This window comes from Micropterus dolomieu, linkage group LG18, assembly GCF_021292245.1.
Source record: "Micropterus dolomieu isolate WLL.071019.BEF.003 ecotype Adirondacks linkage group LG18, ASM2129224v1, whole genome shotgun sequence".
In the NCBI taxonomy this organism is placed as follows: Eukaryota; Metazoa; Chordata; class Actinopteri; order Centrarchiformes; family Centrarchidae; genus Micropterus; species Micropterus dolomieu.
The window spans coordinates 34,617,141-34,632,307 of record NC_060167.1 but is presented as its reverse complement, the minus strand read 5'-3'; the positions used below and the strand labels follow the sequence as shown (position 1 = coordinate 34,632,307).

At 40.2% G+C, this 15,167-nt stretch overlaps 1 protein-coding gene across 4 annotated transcripts in view; it reads left to right on the top strand.

Annotated features, from left to right (window-relative positions):
- LOC123956496 (calcium-dependent secretion activator 1) overlaps positions 1 to 14,946 on the top strand; it is a 153,601-nt gene extending 138,655 nt beyond the window's left edge. For 3 of the 4 annotated variants that reach the window (XM_046028711.1, XM_046028713.1, XM_046028709.1), the window contains 2 exons: positions 9,505 to 9,609; positions 12,583 to 14,946. In XM_046028711.1, coding sequence (XP_045884667.1) covers positions 9,505 to 9,609; positions 12,583 to 12,753 — 276 coding nt within the window. In that variant the 3' untranslated portion in view covers positions 12,754 to 14,946. The remainder of the gene's footprint in view (positions 1 to 9,504; positions 9,610 to 12,582) is intronic. The other variant, XM_046028710.1, reaches the window with a different exon arrangement.
- Positions 14,947 to 15,167: the final 221 nt, after the last annotated feature.

The window sequence follows — 15,167 nt, the reverse complement described above, 5'->3', positions numbered from 1 at the left end:
CCAGAAGCTGGTCTCCAAACCACGTTTTGTCAAGAAAACACTCGTGAAACGGGAAATGACACGAACCAACAAACGAAACAGCTGTTGTTTGTTATTATAAAGATAGCAATTATAAAGACAAAGAATCTAGGTGAAAGGATGGATTAGCACACGCAGGTAGCAGGGATTGTCTGAGCTACAGAGAGCTGGAGGGGAGTAAAAAGTAGCTGCCTGCTCTCATTGGCTGGATGTGGATGTCAGTCGGCCGACTCCTTCGGATATTTGGCATGCTAGATATCTGGCTGGGCGTCTGCGATGTGTCAGGGAGATGTATTGATGCGTTGTTGAGTAGTTCACACATAACGACTGCCGACCGGCGATCGTTTGCTGATTTACCCCTGATCGCCGAGCTCACCGACTGGCAAATCGGGCTTAAAATCCTGTAGTGTGAATTAGGCTTTAGATGTAGTGGAAAAGCTAAGTGGAATGTTCGAAAGGGACTTTTAGTTCTGACTTTAATTCCTGCTCTGTTGTAGCTGGAACTACATGTCAAAAAGGCTTGTTAGTATATAGTATGCACGTAGGGCTTGGCTATATTCTACCCACATCTAGGTCATGATTTTAGGTTAAAAAAGGCACATTTATCTATTTTGATGGACATTTTTACTTGTCGTTCTTGACAGTGCTTTCATAGTGAAGGGAAAGTTGTCTTCTGACATGGGCACGTTGTCACAAAGCCACAAGTTTTATGTGTTGCCCTAATCTAAAAGGCCAGCCTCCTCTCATTGCACTACACAGCAAGTATATGTAAAAGGGTCATGGAAAAGGTGAGTAGGTGGATGGGGAGGGGGAGAAGGAGAGGTGTGCCATTTTTTGCATCAAATCCTGCTGGTGGCAGCCCCCCCAGCCCACCCCCCGCCAAGCACCATGTGAAGACTTGGGTGTGAAAGCTGGCTTCCAGGCAAGGTTCGTGCGTGTATGTGGTGATGGGTGGGGGTTTTTGGTGGGATGGGTGGGTTGGTGTCAGATGGGGGCAGGAGGTCGTACTGTCTCCCAGCTCTCGCTTGAAGGGGGGATGGACCGCCAGATGTATATGTGTGTATGTGGTGTTGTGCAGGGCGTGCATGTCGCCTGTGTATAGGTAGGGGTTCATCAGCATGGCATGAGGTGACAAAACACACACACTAACACACAAATAACTCAGTTGAAGAAATGGAAGCCCTTCCTTCAGATGGAACTCGTTAGAATGTCACAGATTTGATCCCTGTCGGGTTATGGCATTATGTATTCAGAGCCATATTACGCTTGTTTTGGCTGTCATCAAGTGCTAGCCCCCTGCTGATCCCCATGCAGCCTAAAAAAGAGAGCTTGCGTGAATTTGTCTGTTCTGATTTTCTTGTGCTAGTTCTTGCCAAGAGGAACAAAGCAAGAGGGGCTATCACTGTTCATTTGACAAGCTAAACAAAGTGGCTTTCAACTTAATCAACATGTGGATGCCATAATGTCTCAATGCTGCCCTGAAGGAGTGTTACCTTGTCCAGGGGTTTTGAGTGAAACTGTGGCTTTTATGTGTAGCTATTTTGAGGAAGACAGAGTTGGTTTGGGGGGGTTAGATAGTTGCGTGGCAGTGAAAATGAAACGATCGTTCCAGAAATGGTGTAAAGAATACCATTTTAGAGGGAAGAGGGATAAAGTCACAGCAAATGTAACAATCCGGCATCCTGTTTGGAATGAAAGCAGATCAAGATAACAAACCTGGTAAAATGAGCAGAGAACACAAGAAATATCCAAAATGTTGAGTTAATAATGTACACTGTGGATGTTGGTGAATAAAGGAAATATAAAAAATCAAGCACCTATTTAAGCCTGTTAAATTGCTTGTAAGTGTCTGCTTATGGCTAAGAGTTTGTAATCCATTTGAGAGAAGGATGTGAGCAGATACAGTCATCCAAGCCACCTTCAACTGTTGCTTCAACCATGCACTCATGGCAAAAGGCTTCATGAGCAGCAGCAGCTGCTTTGGGAATCTTTCAGAATCATTATTCTTTCTTCTAACTTGGGCTGCATACAGGCTGCCTGCCATTATCATCGTCATCTCAATCATCCAGTCCCATCCCCGACCACCCGATTGGTGGAGATTATTGGAGGCTGAATTTAGCCTGGCAGGAAGCTCTGCAGCCTGCTGTAAAAAAGACATTCTCTCCTTTACACGTTTCGAAAAGAAAATACTTTAACGTACATACTCCTGCAGAGATGCTAGAATTGAACATCAATGTTAGGAGAAGAATAAAGCTTTGAGAGAAAACCAACTGCTGACAACCCACTCCTGCAGATGAATTCACAAGAGTATCAGGAGGATAGGTCCATTCCTCTTCCAGGAGTTGGCACAAGTTCTGGTCCAGGCTTTTGTCATCTTGTTCTGGCTGTTGTGCCTGCATGTGCCATCTGTCCTCTTCAGCTCATCCAGAATGCAGCAGCTTGGCCAGTCTTCTACCTACCCAAGTTCTACCACACTACACCACTTCTCCGCACCTTTAACTGGCTACTGGTGGCTGCTCAAATCTGATTCAAGACACTGGTACTTGCCTACCATGCTGCGATGGGCTAAGGCCCTTCCTACATCCAGGACATGGTCAAACAATACACCTACCCCATCCACTGCGACCGCCTTTCGGCCTGCTGCTTCCTCACTATTAGGGGAAACTCTGCTCATCTTCTGTTGCAGACTGAAAACTCATCTGTTCAGACTGCACCTTTTTTTTCTTTTATCTCTTATTGTTTCTAAATGTAGAACTTGAATCAGATGTACTGGCATGATTCGTGCATTTTTTTTTGTGCTGTATCCATATTGTGGATTGCACTTACTGTAAGTCACTTTGGATCCTCATAGTCACAGAAACTACAGTTAATAGTTTCCTAATTGTCCTGTATCTGCAAGCAAATATTTAAATAAAATGACGCATCACCAAATCCTCCTTCTTCTAGCTGAGATGAGCAACATAGTTTGTGAGCTATGAGTTAGCAGTCTAGCATTTGTTGTTTGTTGAAAAAAAGCTCATCTAAGTCAGCTTTTTTTTTTGGCAACTGTTGGTGTGTTGCACAAAGGGACAGGGCTGAATGCCTCACAAAGATGCCTCAGAAAAAAACTCAATGAAAAACCATTGAATTCTGCTGAAAAAATAAACTTATAAACCCCCAGACATGACACACAAGCCCTTAAGAACACACACACACTACAACACAGTTTTACAGACAGGGGAGATAATTTCAAAACAATACTACAACAAATGGTTATTGGTAATGTTGCTTGTGGTTCTTCACCTCAAAAACCTTTTCAGATGATGAACACAACAAAAGACACAACAAATGTACATTTGCAATTTTTTTTATTCCTTAGTGTATTATGCAGTTCAACACAAAAAAACAACAAAAAATCCTTCTTCCCCAGCATCCTGTCTTTGGCCTGCGACAAGCCAGAGAATCTCGTCCTCTACCTGCACCTCTTCCTCTTCCTTCTATCTATTCTCCTCCTCCACCTCCACCTCCTCTCCCTGCTGCTCCTCCTCCTCCTCTCAGGTGTCCTCAACCTCCTCCTTCGCAATACATTTACATTTACTCATTTGGCAGACAAAGCGACTTACATTTGAGGAACAACACGCAAGCGTCAACAAAGCAACAATACAGTAAGAGATCTACAACTGATAATAGATACTAGTAAGAGCAGCAATAAATACAAGGAAGAGCTAATAGCACATATGGCATCAATGGGGTAAATACCTAAGAAAGAAGAGTTAACAAAATAGTGCAATCAATACAAGAGAATTGTAAGTAAATAGAAGAAGAAGAGCACAGGAAGTGGATGTTAGAGAAAGTGTTCTAAAAAGAGATGAGTTTTCATGAGCTTCTTGAAGTTAGAGAGGGACACCCCTGCTCTGATGACATGTGGTATCTCGTTCCACCATTGTAGTGTTACACATCTCACTGGATCCATTGTTCCAAAACTGAATGAACTGACTCGGAAGGTTCTGATTAGTGTGTGATCAAGCTTTAAAAATGACCACGTGGTGTAGGCAATGAGAAATGAAGGGATTTGTTTGTAGAGTTTAGGGAAATGGGTGTGCATTTTGAAAAATGGAGTTATGGTTTTGAAATTGTAGTTCGAAAGCTTGGTTGCAGTGTTTAATTGAGAAAAATTGTAAATTTGTAACAAACCTCATCGTGTGTCTCTTCATTATACTCCCACACAAAAAAGCTGTTTTTAATGGTCAAGCATAGCCTATAGTTTTTCCATAGCAGTATGTCATGCAGTTCACTCCGTATGTCTTGATAATGATGGTGAAATAAAAACAAAGTTGAGTCAATTTTATCTATATACTCCAAAACCACAAATTTGCGTAAAAGGGCTTTAAGATCTATACAGCATTAGATCAGACAACTCTTTTGAACACAGGGAATGTTTAATGCCTTAAATACAGTTTCAGCAGTCTTTGTGTCCTGTACTCTTGGTAATAATTTAAACTAGTCATGCAGAAATCTTCTGATGGACAGTCACTTTCATTTTTTTCAATAATGAAACTGGTATTACATTCAAACTGGCATAACAAAAGATATTAAAGTTGATGAAAATCGCAGGCATGTGTGTACACAAGATGTCCCTGACAGACCTCCAAAATTCTAGTCATGGCAGCAAAAGTACTTTTTATATAAAGTGAAAAGGAGTAAAGCTGAACAGGGACACAAAATGCCTGCTGCAAAAATGGCTGTAGATGGGAGCTGTGTGGCACGGTGCAAAGTCTAAAGAAAAAGGAGGAGTGAAGGAGGATTGGATAATGGAAAGAAGGAGAGCAGCCAGTCAGTGGATCAGTCACTCCAGGCCTGGCCTCTCGGCAGGGGGTTGTGCTCGGGGCGAGATCACAGGCCTGCTGCCACGACGATGCCTTCACAGGCACACAGCGACAGATAGGAAGCTGCTGGCACCAGGTCGCTTCACTGATTCACCCCAGCACTGCCTCGGCACAGACATTTTCTCTTTCACCAATGTTCCACTGACGGAGCTTGACCTACATGTAGACCTACTCTCACCCTCTTCTTATGGCCGCAGTGGGTCAGAAATAGTAGTGATCTTGGTGTCCCACTAAGTAGCTTTTGGTCTTTTGTGTTTGGTCAAAGAATATTCTGTTAGTAAAGATCAACATTTTATTACGCTGTTTAAGTAAGATGTCAAAGATGTATTCCACTAGTTCATATCTAGCACTGCAAAAATCTGATCTATCTATTTTGGCTATTGTTGTGACTTTTAGTCTAGTATTTCCATGTCAAGTCGGAATTTACGTGCAAGATATTTGCACAAGAGCTAGCACGTAGTTAAATATTTATTATATATTTATTAATATTAGTTTTACCAAAATATTAGTTTTACCAAAAGCCTGTGATGTTTTGTTGTTTCTTCCGACAATTTGTTGTCAAAATTGAGCGTTCAATGAAAACTGTGTATGTTTATGATGTTAAGTGCAAAGCTACAGTGTGAGTGATTAGTCATCATTACTTGGTGAATTATCTATTATCTTATTTACCACAGGCAGTGTCTTTTACATCTCAGATGAGATTAGGGATGAGGGAAGTGACATAAAACCAATGTTCTCGGGTAATTAAGTGCAAAGCGTGGTGAAAATAAGTGTCCGGCCTGTATCAGGAAAGTCAGCTGTTTATTGGCTTAAGTGAAGAGATGCGTTTTAGCTTTCTTCTAAAAATATTTAGCCAGCTGGCATTCCCGATATCTATAGGTAGTGTGTTCCATAGCTTGCGGGCATAACTGACATAGGCTGCATCCACAGTTTTCTTGCGCCTATTGTGCTGGGAACCACCAACAATCCAGCAGCAGACGATTGCAGTTTTGTAGAGGGCAAAAATTTCAAAAGGAAGAAACAATGTAGCTTGAACCTAGCCCATTAAGGCAGTAGTCTGCAATAGGTGGCCCACGGGCCAGAACTGGCCCGCCAGCAATAATATCTGGCCAGATTGCTTTGATAGCAGAAAAATAAAAATAAAAAATTCAAAATATCAGCGCGAGAAAAGTTTTTGCAGCAATGCTTCATACTGAGTTTTTTGAGAGCTTTTACTTTGAAAAATTCTGAAGGACATACAAAAGAGTCTCTGGCTTACTTGACACACCTCTGTAAAAGCCGTCAGTAAACGTGTGATTGGATTCCCCTGAAATTTCGCAGGGAAATGAAAATTAGTGTTCATAGTTTTATTAATGCGGAGCACTGCAGCACATGCTTTATTGCGAGCATGTGAAAAAATGTCCTAATGGGCTAATCAATTAGTTTAAGAAGGGAGAAAAAAAAAGTCAGCTGAATTTTGGGATCGATCAAAACTCCTCCTATGGGAGTCCTGCACTCTACAGACTGAGCTAAACGTGCACATGAGTATCCAAGGGTTTGAAATAATTTGACTGAAATAATGTTCTGGCCTGCCATGTAACGGCTGGAAACAAGTTTGGCCCGACGTCAGACTTATTTCCCGACCCCTGCATTAAGGGCTTTGTATATAAGGTGGAGGAAATCAATTCTACTTGTACGAGAAGCCATTGCAAAGCACTTTTTTTTGGATTGGAAGCCACCCTTCTAACTAGTGTTGCCGTACAATCGGTACATACATTCGGTACATATAATGTAATATTAACTGAATCAAAAATCTTGCCTAGACTCAATGCCGCCAAACGAGGGCGTCAGTTAGTTTACAATATTCACAACATGGAAGCTAACATTGAAAGGGTAACTGTCTAACTGTAACTGAGAGGCCGTCCAATCCGTGGAGGAGAACGCACAGTGCCATCCAATCCCAGGGAAGATGCAGTGCAGCGCTATCAGGAAAGCAAAGAACTGGACCGGGACCGACTCATATTATAAGTACATCAAAGAAAACAACAAAATATAGGCTAACAACTAAAAACACTCCTCCCCATAAACCTCTGCATTTGCAATATAATTTGCAAAAACATTTTCAGAGCCCCTCTAATGCTTTAAATTTAGATTAAACTCCTGTACCAACATTGACTGATGCATGAGCCTTTTGTTATGGCTGTACATGAACAAAAAGAAGACAAGAGGTCTGTGGTTGCTGTACTGTGGGTGTAAGACAACTGGATCCAATGTACACTTCAAAAGGCTGTACAGACAACAGCAAAGCTACAGTCTCTTTTTCAATAGTATCTATAATATCTACTTTGGTGCTTATTAAACTTACAAGAGAAGTAGCTGATGGGGTGATTTACTCCATGTCTGTCTTGGATCAATGCTGCTCTGGCTCCCACTGTACTCCTGTCAACTTCCAGCTTGAAGGGCCAGTCAAACTCGAATATTGGGTCGTTACACAGGAGACTTTTTACGCTTTTATATGCGTGCTTACATTCAGGAGTCTATCTATATTCAACCTTGGGACTAAAGAGGTGGGTTAGATGGTGAATAACTGTAGAAAAATTCCTGCAGTAATAGAAATGCCCTACCAAGGTCTCAGTGCACGCCTGGTGGTGGACATGGGAAACTCTGTGATAGCAGTGACTTTGTATCCATGGGCGCACCTGACCCTGTCCAACTTCTTTTCCTAAATAAGTTACAGTAACTTTACCGAATTCACAGAAGAAGCAGAAGCGGATATTTTGGTTTTACTTGTTTGTTGATTTAGTCGCCTGGCTTTATAGACTGTCTCTATTGTGTATTTGGTTTAGCTTGTCTTGTGCTTTGCCTTTACAAAATTACCTGAAAACACTGGTTTTATCTTACACCCAAGCGGAGTCTAGGGCTGAGGGAAGTAAAATAGTACCAATGATCTCAGGTAATTTTTGAGATGAATTTTTATTTAGCACCAGCTATGAAGCACAGACTATAATACTTTTTATTCTGTCTTTAGTTCTTTAATGTTTCTGGAGATCTACAAGTCTGTTACTACTGACAAACGGTTCAGCTAATATGTTGCAATTAGCAGGACATGCCTTTGACTTTCTACATTGTCAAATTTGATGGACAATAGAGCTCATAGTCAATCATTATGATAAAAAGTTGTTTACTCTCAAGGATAAAATCTTGTACAACTTAGAAATTACCCCTTGGCATCTCAGTCCTCTTACACACTCACACACACATGCACACTGCTGGCCCCTTCCTTTCCATTTCTCTTCCCATTTTTCTCCAGCCCCCCCCCGCTGTGACCCTGACTGTTGAAAGTCAGTCGGCTTCTATTAGTATCAGCCCAGGCTCATCATTATCCATCAATTAGACTGGCAACAGCCAGGGCCTACAGAGAAACATCTGCAGCCTTTCGGCCCTGTTTCTGCATAGTTGCCATGCTCTGAGCTTGCTGTGCCTTGCAGAGGTCACTGTTTAGAAAAGGCTTGTCTAAATAGAGCAGTGGGGGAGTCATGGTGGAAGTTTGTAACACCTGTGTAGTAGTAATATGGGAACTCAGTACCCTATGAGCACTGACTGAATCCATTGCAAAGCAAAAACGGACTTTGTCATATTCTTAGTCTTTAGGACTCCTCCATCAGATACAGTCGCAGGAAAAACTATGTGAACCCTTTGGAATTACACAGATTTCTGCATAAATGGGTCATAAAATGTGATCTCATCTTCATCTAAGTTACAACAAAAGACAAACAAAGTCTGCTTAAACTAATACCACACAAACAATTATATGTTTTCATGTTTTTATTGAACACACCTTGTAAACATTCACAGTGCAGGGTTGAAAAACTAGAGTGGTCCAGTGTGAACAGGAGGGGGCTGAGCATACAGCCCGGGGGGACTACGGTGTCTGAGGTCTGTTTGTGAGGAAGCCCAATATCCAGTTGCAGAGTGTTGTATCTGCCCAGAGTGCTGAGTTTGCTGATCAGTTTCATGGGGAGATTGTGTTGAATGCTGAGCTGAAATCCACAAACAGCTTTCTGATGTAGGTGCTGTTTTTCTCAAGGTGTGTGAGGGCAGTGGAGATGGCGTCCTCTGTGGATCTGTTGGTTCTGAAAGCAAACTGGTGAGGGTCCAGGCCGGCTGGGATGTTGTTCTTTATGTGCTGAAGAACCAGTTTCTCAAAGCACTTCAATCAGAATTACAGACGTCTCATTGGCTGCTGGATCTTCCCTGAGTCCACGCTCTGACTTAAACAGATCCTAAGCCTACATTACTATCCAATGGTGCCCCACATGACAAGAGCAGAAGCTGTTTCCTAAATTTGGGTCCCATGGATGACTGCATGGGTATCCAACATGACATGACATCTTCTGATTAGAGACGTCTTTCTGCTGTGGATGTGTTTGTCAGCTTTGTTCCTCTGGCCTCTCCTCCCAGTAATCCACAAGGAAACTCTGGTTATGATTATACACTGCAAGGATGACATCACATGTTTTTTTCTGCCAAATAAACCAAACTGTTGCTTTATGATGTGTGTGTGTGATGTACGTGCCTTTATTTCATAAAGAATGGAGTATCAGATGATGATATGTACTGTGTGCTTGTGTGTCTGTTACAGCAATGGTACACCAGCACTATGAACCTTGTAGGAACATGGCTGACTGACCGGATGGACCTGCAGCTCCATCTTTATCAGCTGAAGATTCTCATCAGGATTGTCAAGGTGAGAACAGCTACATTTCTAAACCTCACATCTAAATGTAAGCAAATCATTTTCATCAATTATTATCATATGAATGTTCTCAAGAATCAATGACAAAGTTATTAAATTAAGTGACTCTTTCATAACTCTGGTACATTGTAGATTTCAGTGCTGCATCCCACGTAATTTGATATTTATTATGTTAAAAATGGATTTGTGTCCCCTATTCAAACACATTGTTGTGTTTATGTCAGTTGCACTTTTATTTGACCTTTCTGGTAGAGCAGAGGCTTTTAACAGTGAGTGGCAGTAGCACACTGATTACAACCACTACAATGTAAACTACCTGAAACAAAATGATTTTTTCAATTTTGGGCACCATGCCATTGGTACGCCATTCCACAAAAACTCACCATTTGTTCAACTTTTACTCCTCAGTGGGATTAGACTGCACAATGAGAACTTAAAGTTGATCTGACTAATTCTGTAGGAGGAGTTAGTTATAGTACAGAACCTGTAAATCACCAAAAATGACCATTAAATCCAAAATGGCTGACTTCCTGTTGGGTTAAGGGCATTACTCCAAGAGGATTTTTGTTATGTCTGGACATGATACATGTGCCACAGAAATTTCGTACATGTAGGTAAAATGGGCAGCTTAGTTGAATGTCACTTCCTGTTGCCAGTAGGTGGCGCTATGACTATGTATAAATGTTGGCATGTACATGGGTTCAGGGCAGGACTCTTATCAAATGTGAAAAAATTTGATACAGATCGGAGCATGTACAGTGAAGTTACAACAACATCATGGCGAAGTGTTTAACTTGGTACCACGCCACCCCGACGCCCTTAACATTTACATTTATTCATTTAGCTGACGCTTTTATCCAAAGTGACTTACAATTGCTATATATGTCAGAGGTCGCACGCCTCTGGAGCAACTAGGGGTTAAGTATATTGCTCAGGGACACATTGGTGGATACAGTGGGGAATTGAATACAGGTCTCTCATACCAAAGGCATGTGTCTTATCCACTGAACCATCACCAACTGAAAACTCACAAGTTTCAAAACATGGCATCGTCAGTGTGTTAAGGGGTTTTGAAGTTGATATGGCCAAACTGCTAGGAGTAGTTCATCATAGCTTAAAATATGATATTTGCTGTTGCCAGTAGGCGGCGCTCTGACTCTGAGTGAATATTGGCATATAGATGTGTTCTCGCCAGGACTGTTACGCATGTTAAATTTTGTCCAGATGTCAGCATGTACACTAATTGTCCATTTTTGACGCCATGCCACGGGCACGCTTATGAAAGAAAACTCACCGTTTGAACAACTTTCAATCGTCAATGGGTTTAGCCTGCACAGTGAAAATTTGAAGTCAATCGGATTAACTCCCTAGGAGGAGTTTGTTAAAGTACGAAGTACGTAATTCGCCAAAAATGACCATTAAATCCAAAATGGCTGACTTCCTGTAGGGTGTTGGGCATTGCTCCAAGAGGCTTTTTTGTACGTCTGGACATGATACACGTACCACAGAAATTTTGTTTATGTAGGTGTAACTTTAGCCGGGAGCTGCTCTGTAGGGGGTTCTAGAGAGCTGTGTGCGAGGCCATGTGCATCAGTAGTAATAATCCAATATAATGTTATATATTCTAATTAAGCACTGAGCGGTTAAAGCTATAATTCTTATATCCCATGCCTATTCAATAAGGTACTCTGAGCTAAAAGTAGGACGTGATCTACCGGCTGCCCATCCACAAACACCACCAAGTCAGGTCATTGGAATGCCTGGCTGATACGGACTCAGTATACTGAGCTGGTAGCGGAAACAGACATTTTATGCCCACATCAAACCCAGGACATCTCCACAGTGCTAACCACTGAGCTGATATTCCCAGCAAATCTGATGTTAATATATAGATTTTACTCATGGATAGGGACGTTAGGCTACTTTATGAATGAGCACTTTAGAGATATAATGATAGTAATTCTAATTATATATACATATATATGGCTGGTCTGGTTGTATACTCAGGAAAGATTGTGAAAATGGACGGATTTAGCCGGAGTAGTGGCGATTGAATATTATATATAATATATATTTCAACATATTTCTGTGTTTTTTACATGGTTTGAATTTGGTTGTGGCCCCATGGGGCTTTATAGAACGATAATAGAGAATGATCAAGAGGTAAATTTGTGCATTATACTTTGTCAATTAAAGCAAACCAGGTAGCGTTCCGTGTTTGAGAACTGCGCTGTTTTTTTACATCGCCCACTAGAGGGCTGCAGCGCCGCAATAACCAGCCTAGTTCAAATGAACGAAATGACACAAAAAAAGATTAGTTCATTTTAATGAACGAGATTTGAAGATTCCAGTCTGTCAAAAGAGTCACTTTTACCATCACTAGTGCATGCAATTGTCGGCGGGCATGCACGACTCGGCACAAGACCGGTGAACGGTAGGTGAGCAGAGCACAGAGAAAATTGTCAACAATAAGCCACAGTTCAGTCGTGTAAGTTACAGTGACTGCAGCTCTGCAGCTTCTCAAGATCAAAGCAGAGCTACCGCGCTACTTCTCTAAAAAGGATTTCATCAACATTTAATGGGATATGATTTCCTGAAAATAAATCAGTAAAATATTGCTCCTATTTTTGAGTACAAACTACTTCCTCCTTTGAAGAGTATTATTACTTCCATAGTTTTTTTCTGAAGTCTCCTAGGTCCCAATTAATTGATTTCTTTCTAAAACTCTTGTGGATTATTGGTTTGTAAGTAATAGAGTCTTAGTGACTTTCCTCTCCAAAACTTTCTTTTATAGAATAGTAAATTCCTATCAAATGTAGATTGTGCTTGCCTAAATCTATCTCTCAGTTGCTGTCTACTCATAGAATCATCAAAGGACTAACCCTCTCACAAAACCTGTAAAGCCATTTGTTGAATGCCTTTGCCAACTGTTTCTAATTCTTTTTCTTTGTTTGTTTGGGGTAGAAAAAGTACCGTGACTTCCGCCTTCAAGGAGTGCTGGACTCCACATTAAACAGTAAGATGTATGAAACCGTGAGAAATCGACTGACTTTGGAAGAAGCCACTGCCTCAGTGAGGGAAGGAGGGATGCAAGGCATTTCCATGAAGGACAGCGATGAAGAGGACGATAACTAGAAAAGGGCCTGAAAACTACAATGTCAAAGCTTTTCAGAGGGTGAGCAGTATACTGCCTGAGAACCCATGCAGCCTTTCCATGAGGTCAAAAAAGATTGATTGATTGAACAACCAACATGTTCCCTCTGTTATTTGCTTAGTCAGTTTTTCATTCCTGTAATAGGTCCACTTCTCTGTCTGAATTAAATTAAATAAGATATATTAAAAAATTCACAACAGCCAAGTACTTTAGGTTAATACATTAAATTAATTAATGGTTGATTTCTCCTGAAATGTGAGCAAATGAATGTCAGAATATTCAAGAGGCCAAAATATGACAGGAGTATGAGACAAGCACAAATGTGACAACAAATACTCACCATTCAAAGCGGCCTTATAAATAAGATGAAAAAGAAAGGCAGGTAATTGCATCTATACGGTGTTCATCTTTTGAAGGCATTAAAAATATTATGTTGTACCTTCATGTTGTGCAACCAAAAATGTCTGCAGTCTTTGTACGGAAGCTTTCCTGTTGCTTGTTGCTAAGATTTGTCTTTCACATTTTGAAAAGTACATATAGTATAGAGCACTCTCTTTACTTTAGGCTGTTCTGCTGGAAAATAACTTATGAAACACTCAAGTGAAATAGACAAATTGGGGAGCACTTTACATTACAGCTCGGTAATAACATGGTAATAGTTTGATTGTATAGTTTGATAATAAAGAGGTAATAATTAAATAATACTATGTAATTACAAGGTAATAACCAGATAATAGCTTGGTATTGAAAATGAGTATATCTCAGTAACATTTGTTACGCACATTCCAACACTGACCAAACACACCACAACAAAACACCTTTTAAGCAGCCAAATCCATGGGATTTATTAACATAAACAGACATACAAAACAACCAAGACAATCAATCAAAAACAAAAGTCAAAACACAATTTCCCGGGCTGAGAGGCAGCAAAACCAGTAGTCTCCTTTCCTGAAGCCCCTGCCTTCTTTTTCTGGCACATGAGCTTTTAAGCATCCCATTCCCAGGCCAGGTGCACCTCATTAATCAGTGAGATGTAGCACGCCCAGGGCAGCACTAGACAAGGAAAAGGGACAAACAGCACAGGGAATACATACAGCTGTAATATATTAGACTTAAATTTATGTTCAATTTCAAATCACTTTTATTTATATAGCACCAGTTCACAACAACAGTTATTTTTGTGCTTATATTTCTATATGTAACAGGGTAATAAGGAGCCAAACTAAGGGGCAATAGGGAATTTAATTATAGCAACAAGGCAAAAATATTTAGTAATAAGATTTGTTAATAATATGGTAACCTTCTAACAGTAAAAAGGTTCTATCAGTACAATATTTGGATTAAAAGAATGGTGACATTAATTGGGTAATTACTTGATAATAATGAGTTTTCACAACATCAGCCTAAATTACCTCATTATTTTCTGGTTATTACCCCATTAATGTCACCATATTACCATTTTTAAGGTTATCTAATAAACATTTTATTGTTAGAAGGTAACCATATTGTTACCAAAATATGACAATAATGTTAGGGAATACTTGCCTCGTTACAGTCTTTAAATGTATTTTTTATATACAGTCTATGGTATTTCCCCATTACTACCATTTATTCTTGGCCCCTTATTACATAAATTTCAGTCTAATTTTACTCAGATATAGCCATTGTTAATACCTATTACCTGGTTATTACTTTGGTAATTAGATGATATTTCTAATTACCGCTTTATTAAACTATTACCCCACTATTACCATGTTATCATTTATAAGATATTTCCAAAATTACTTGTGAATGTTCTCAAAAAATATGAATGAACATTTTGTTCCTAAGTTTATGAACAACACTGCAAATTTCTTTCTGTTATGCTGACAAAATGTGCAGTGAGTGCAGCTAGTGTATGTTGCATTATTGTAAATGCTGTGAAAATGGTCTCACATTACTTTTTTTGTAATGAATCTGCATAATGTCCCAACCATAAAATCTTAACAAAATGTTTAAAAAGATGTGCTGTGATATGATGTAACAGTAACAGTTTTTGTTTTTCTCTGCCAGCTTTTCAGAACATGCCCGGTCGCAACTGTCTTACAGCAAATGTAATCCAAGGCATTGTCAGCAGTAAAGTTGATGGGTGCAAACATTTAATAAAATAGTGACGAAAATTGAGAACATCATTCAGCCTTCAAACATTTACATGTCAAGGGTGCATTCTGTCATTTTGAGAAGTCCCATTGTTTGCCCTCTTACCTGGTGTCATATGTGAGATATATACACATACATATATATATGAGATCTTTATCAATTTCATCTCGCCGAACCGTTTAGCAAAAATGTTCACTTTGGCTTTCTTTGATTTGATACTTCCTGTGAACCAAAATAGTTTCTGGCCCAATAC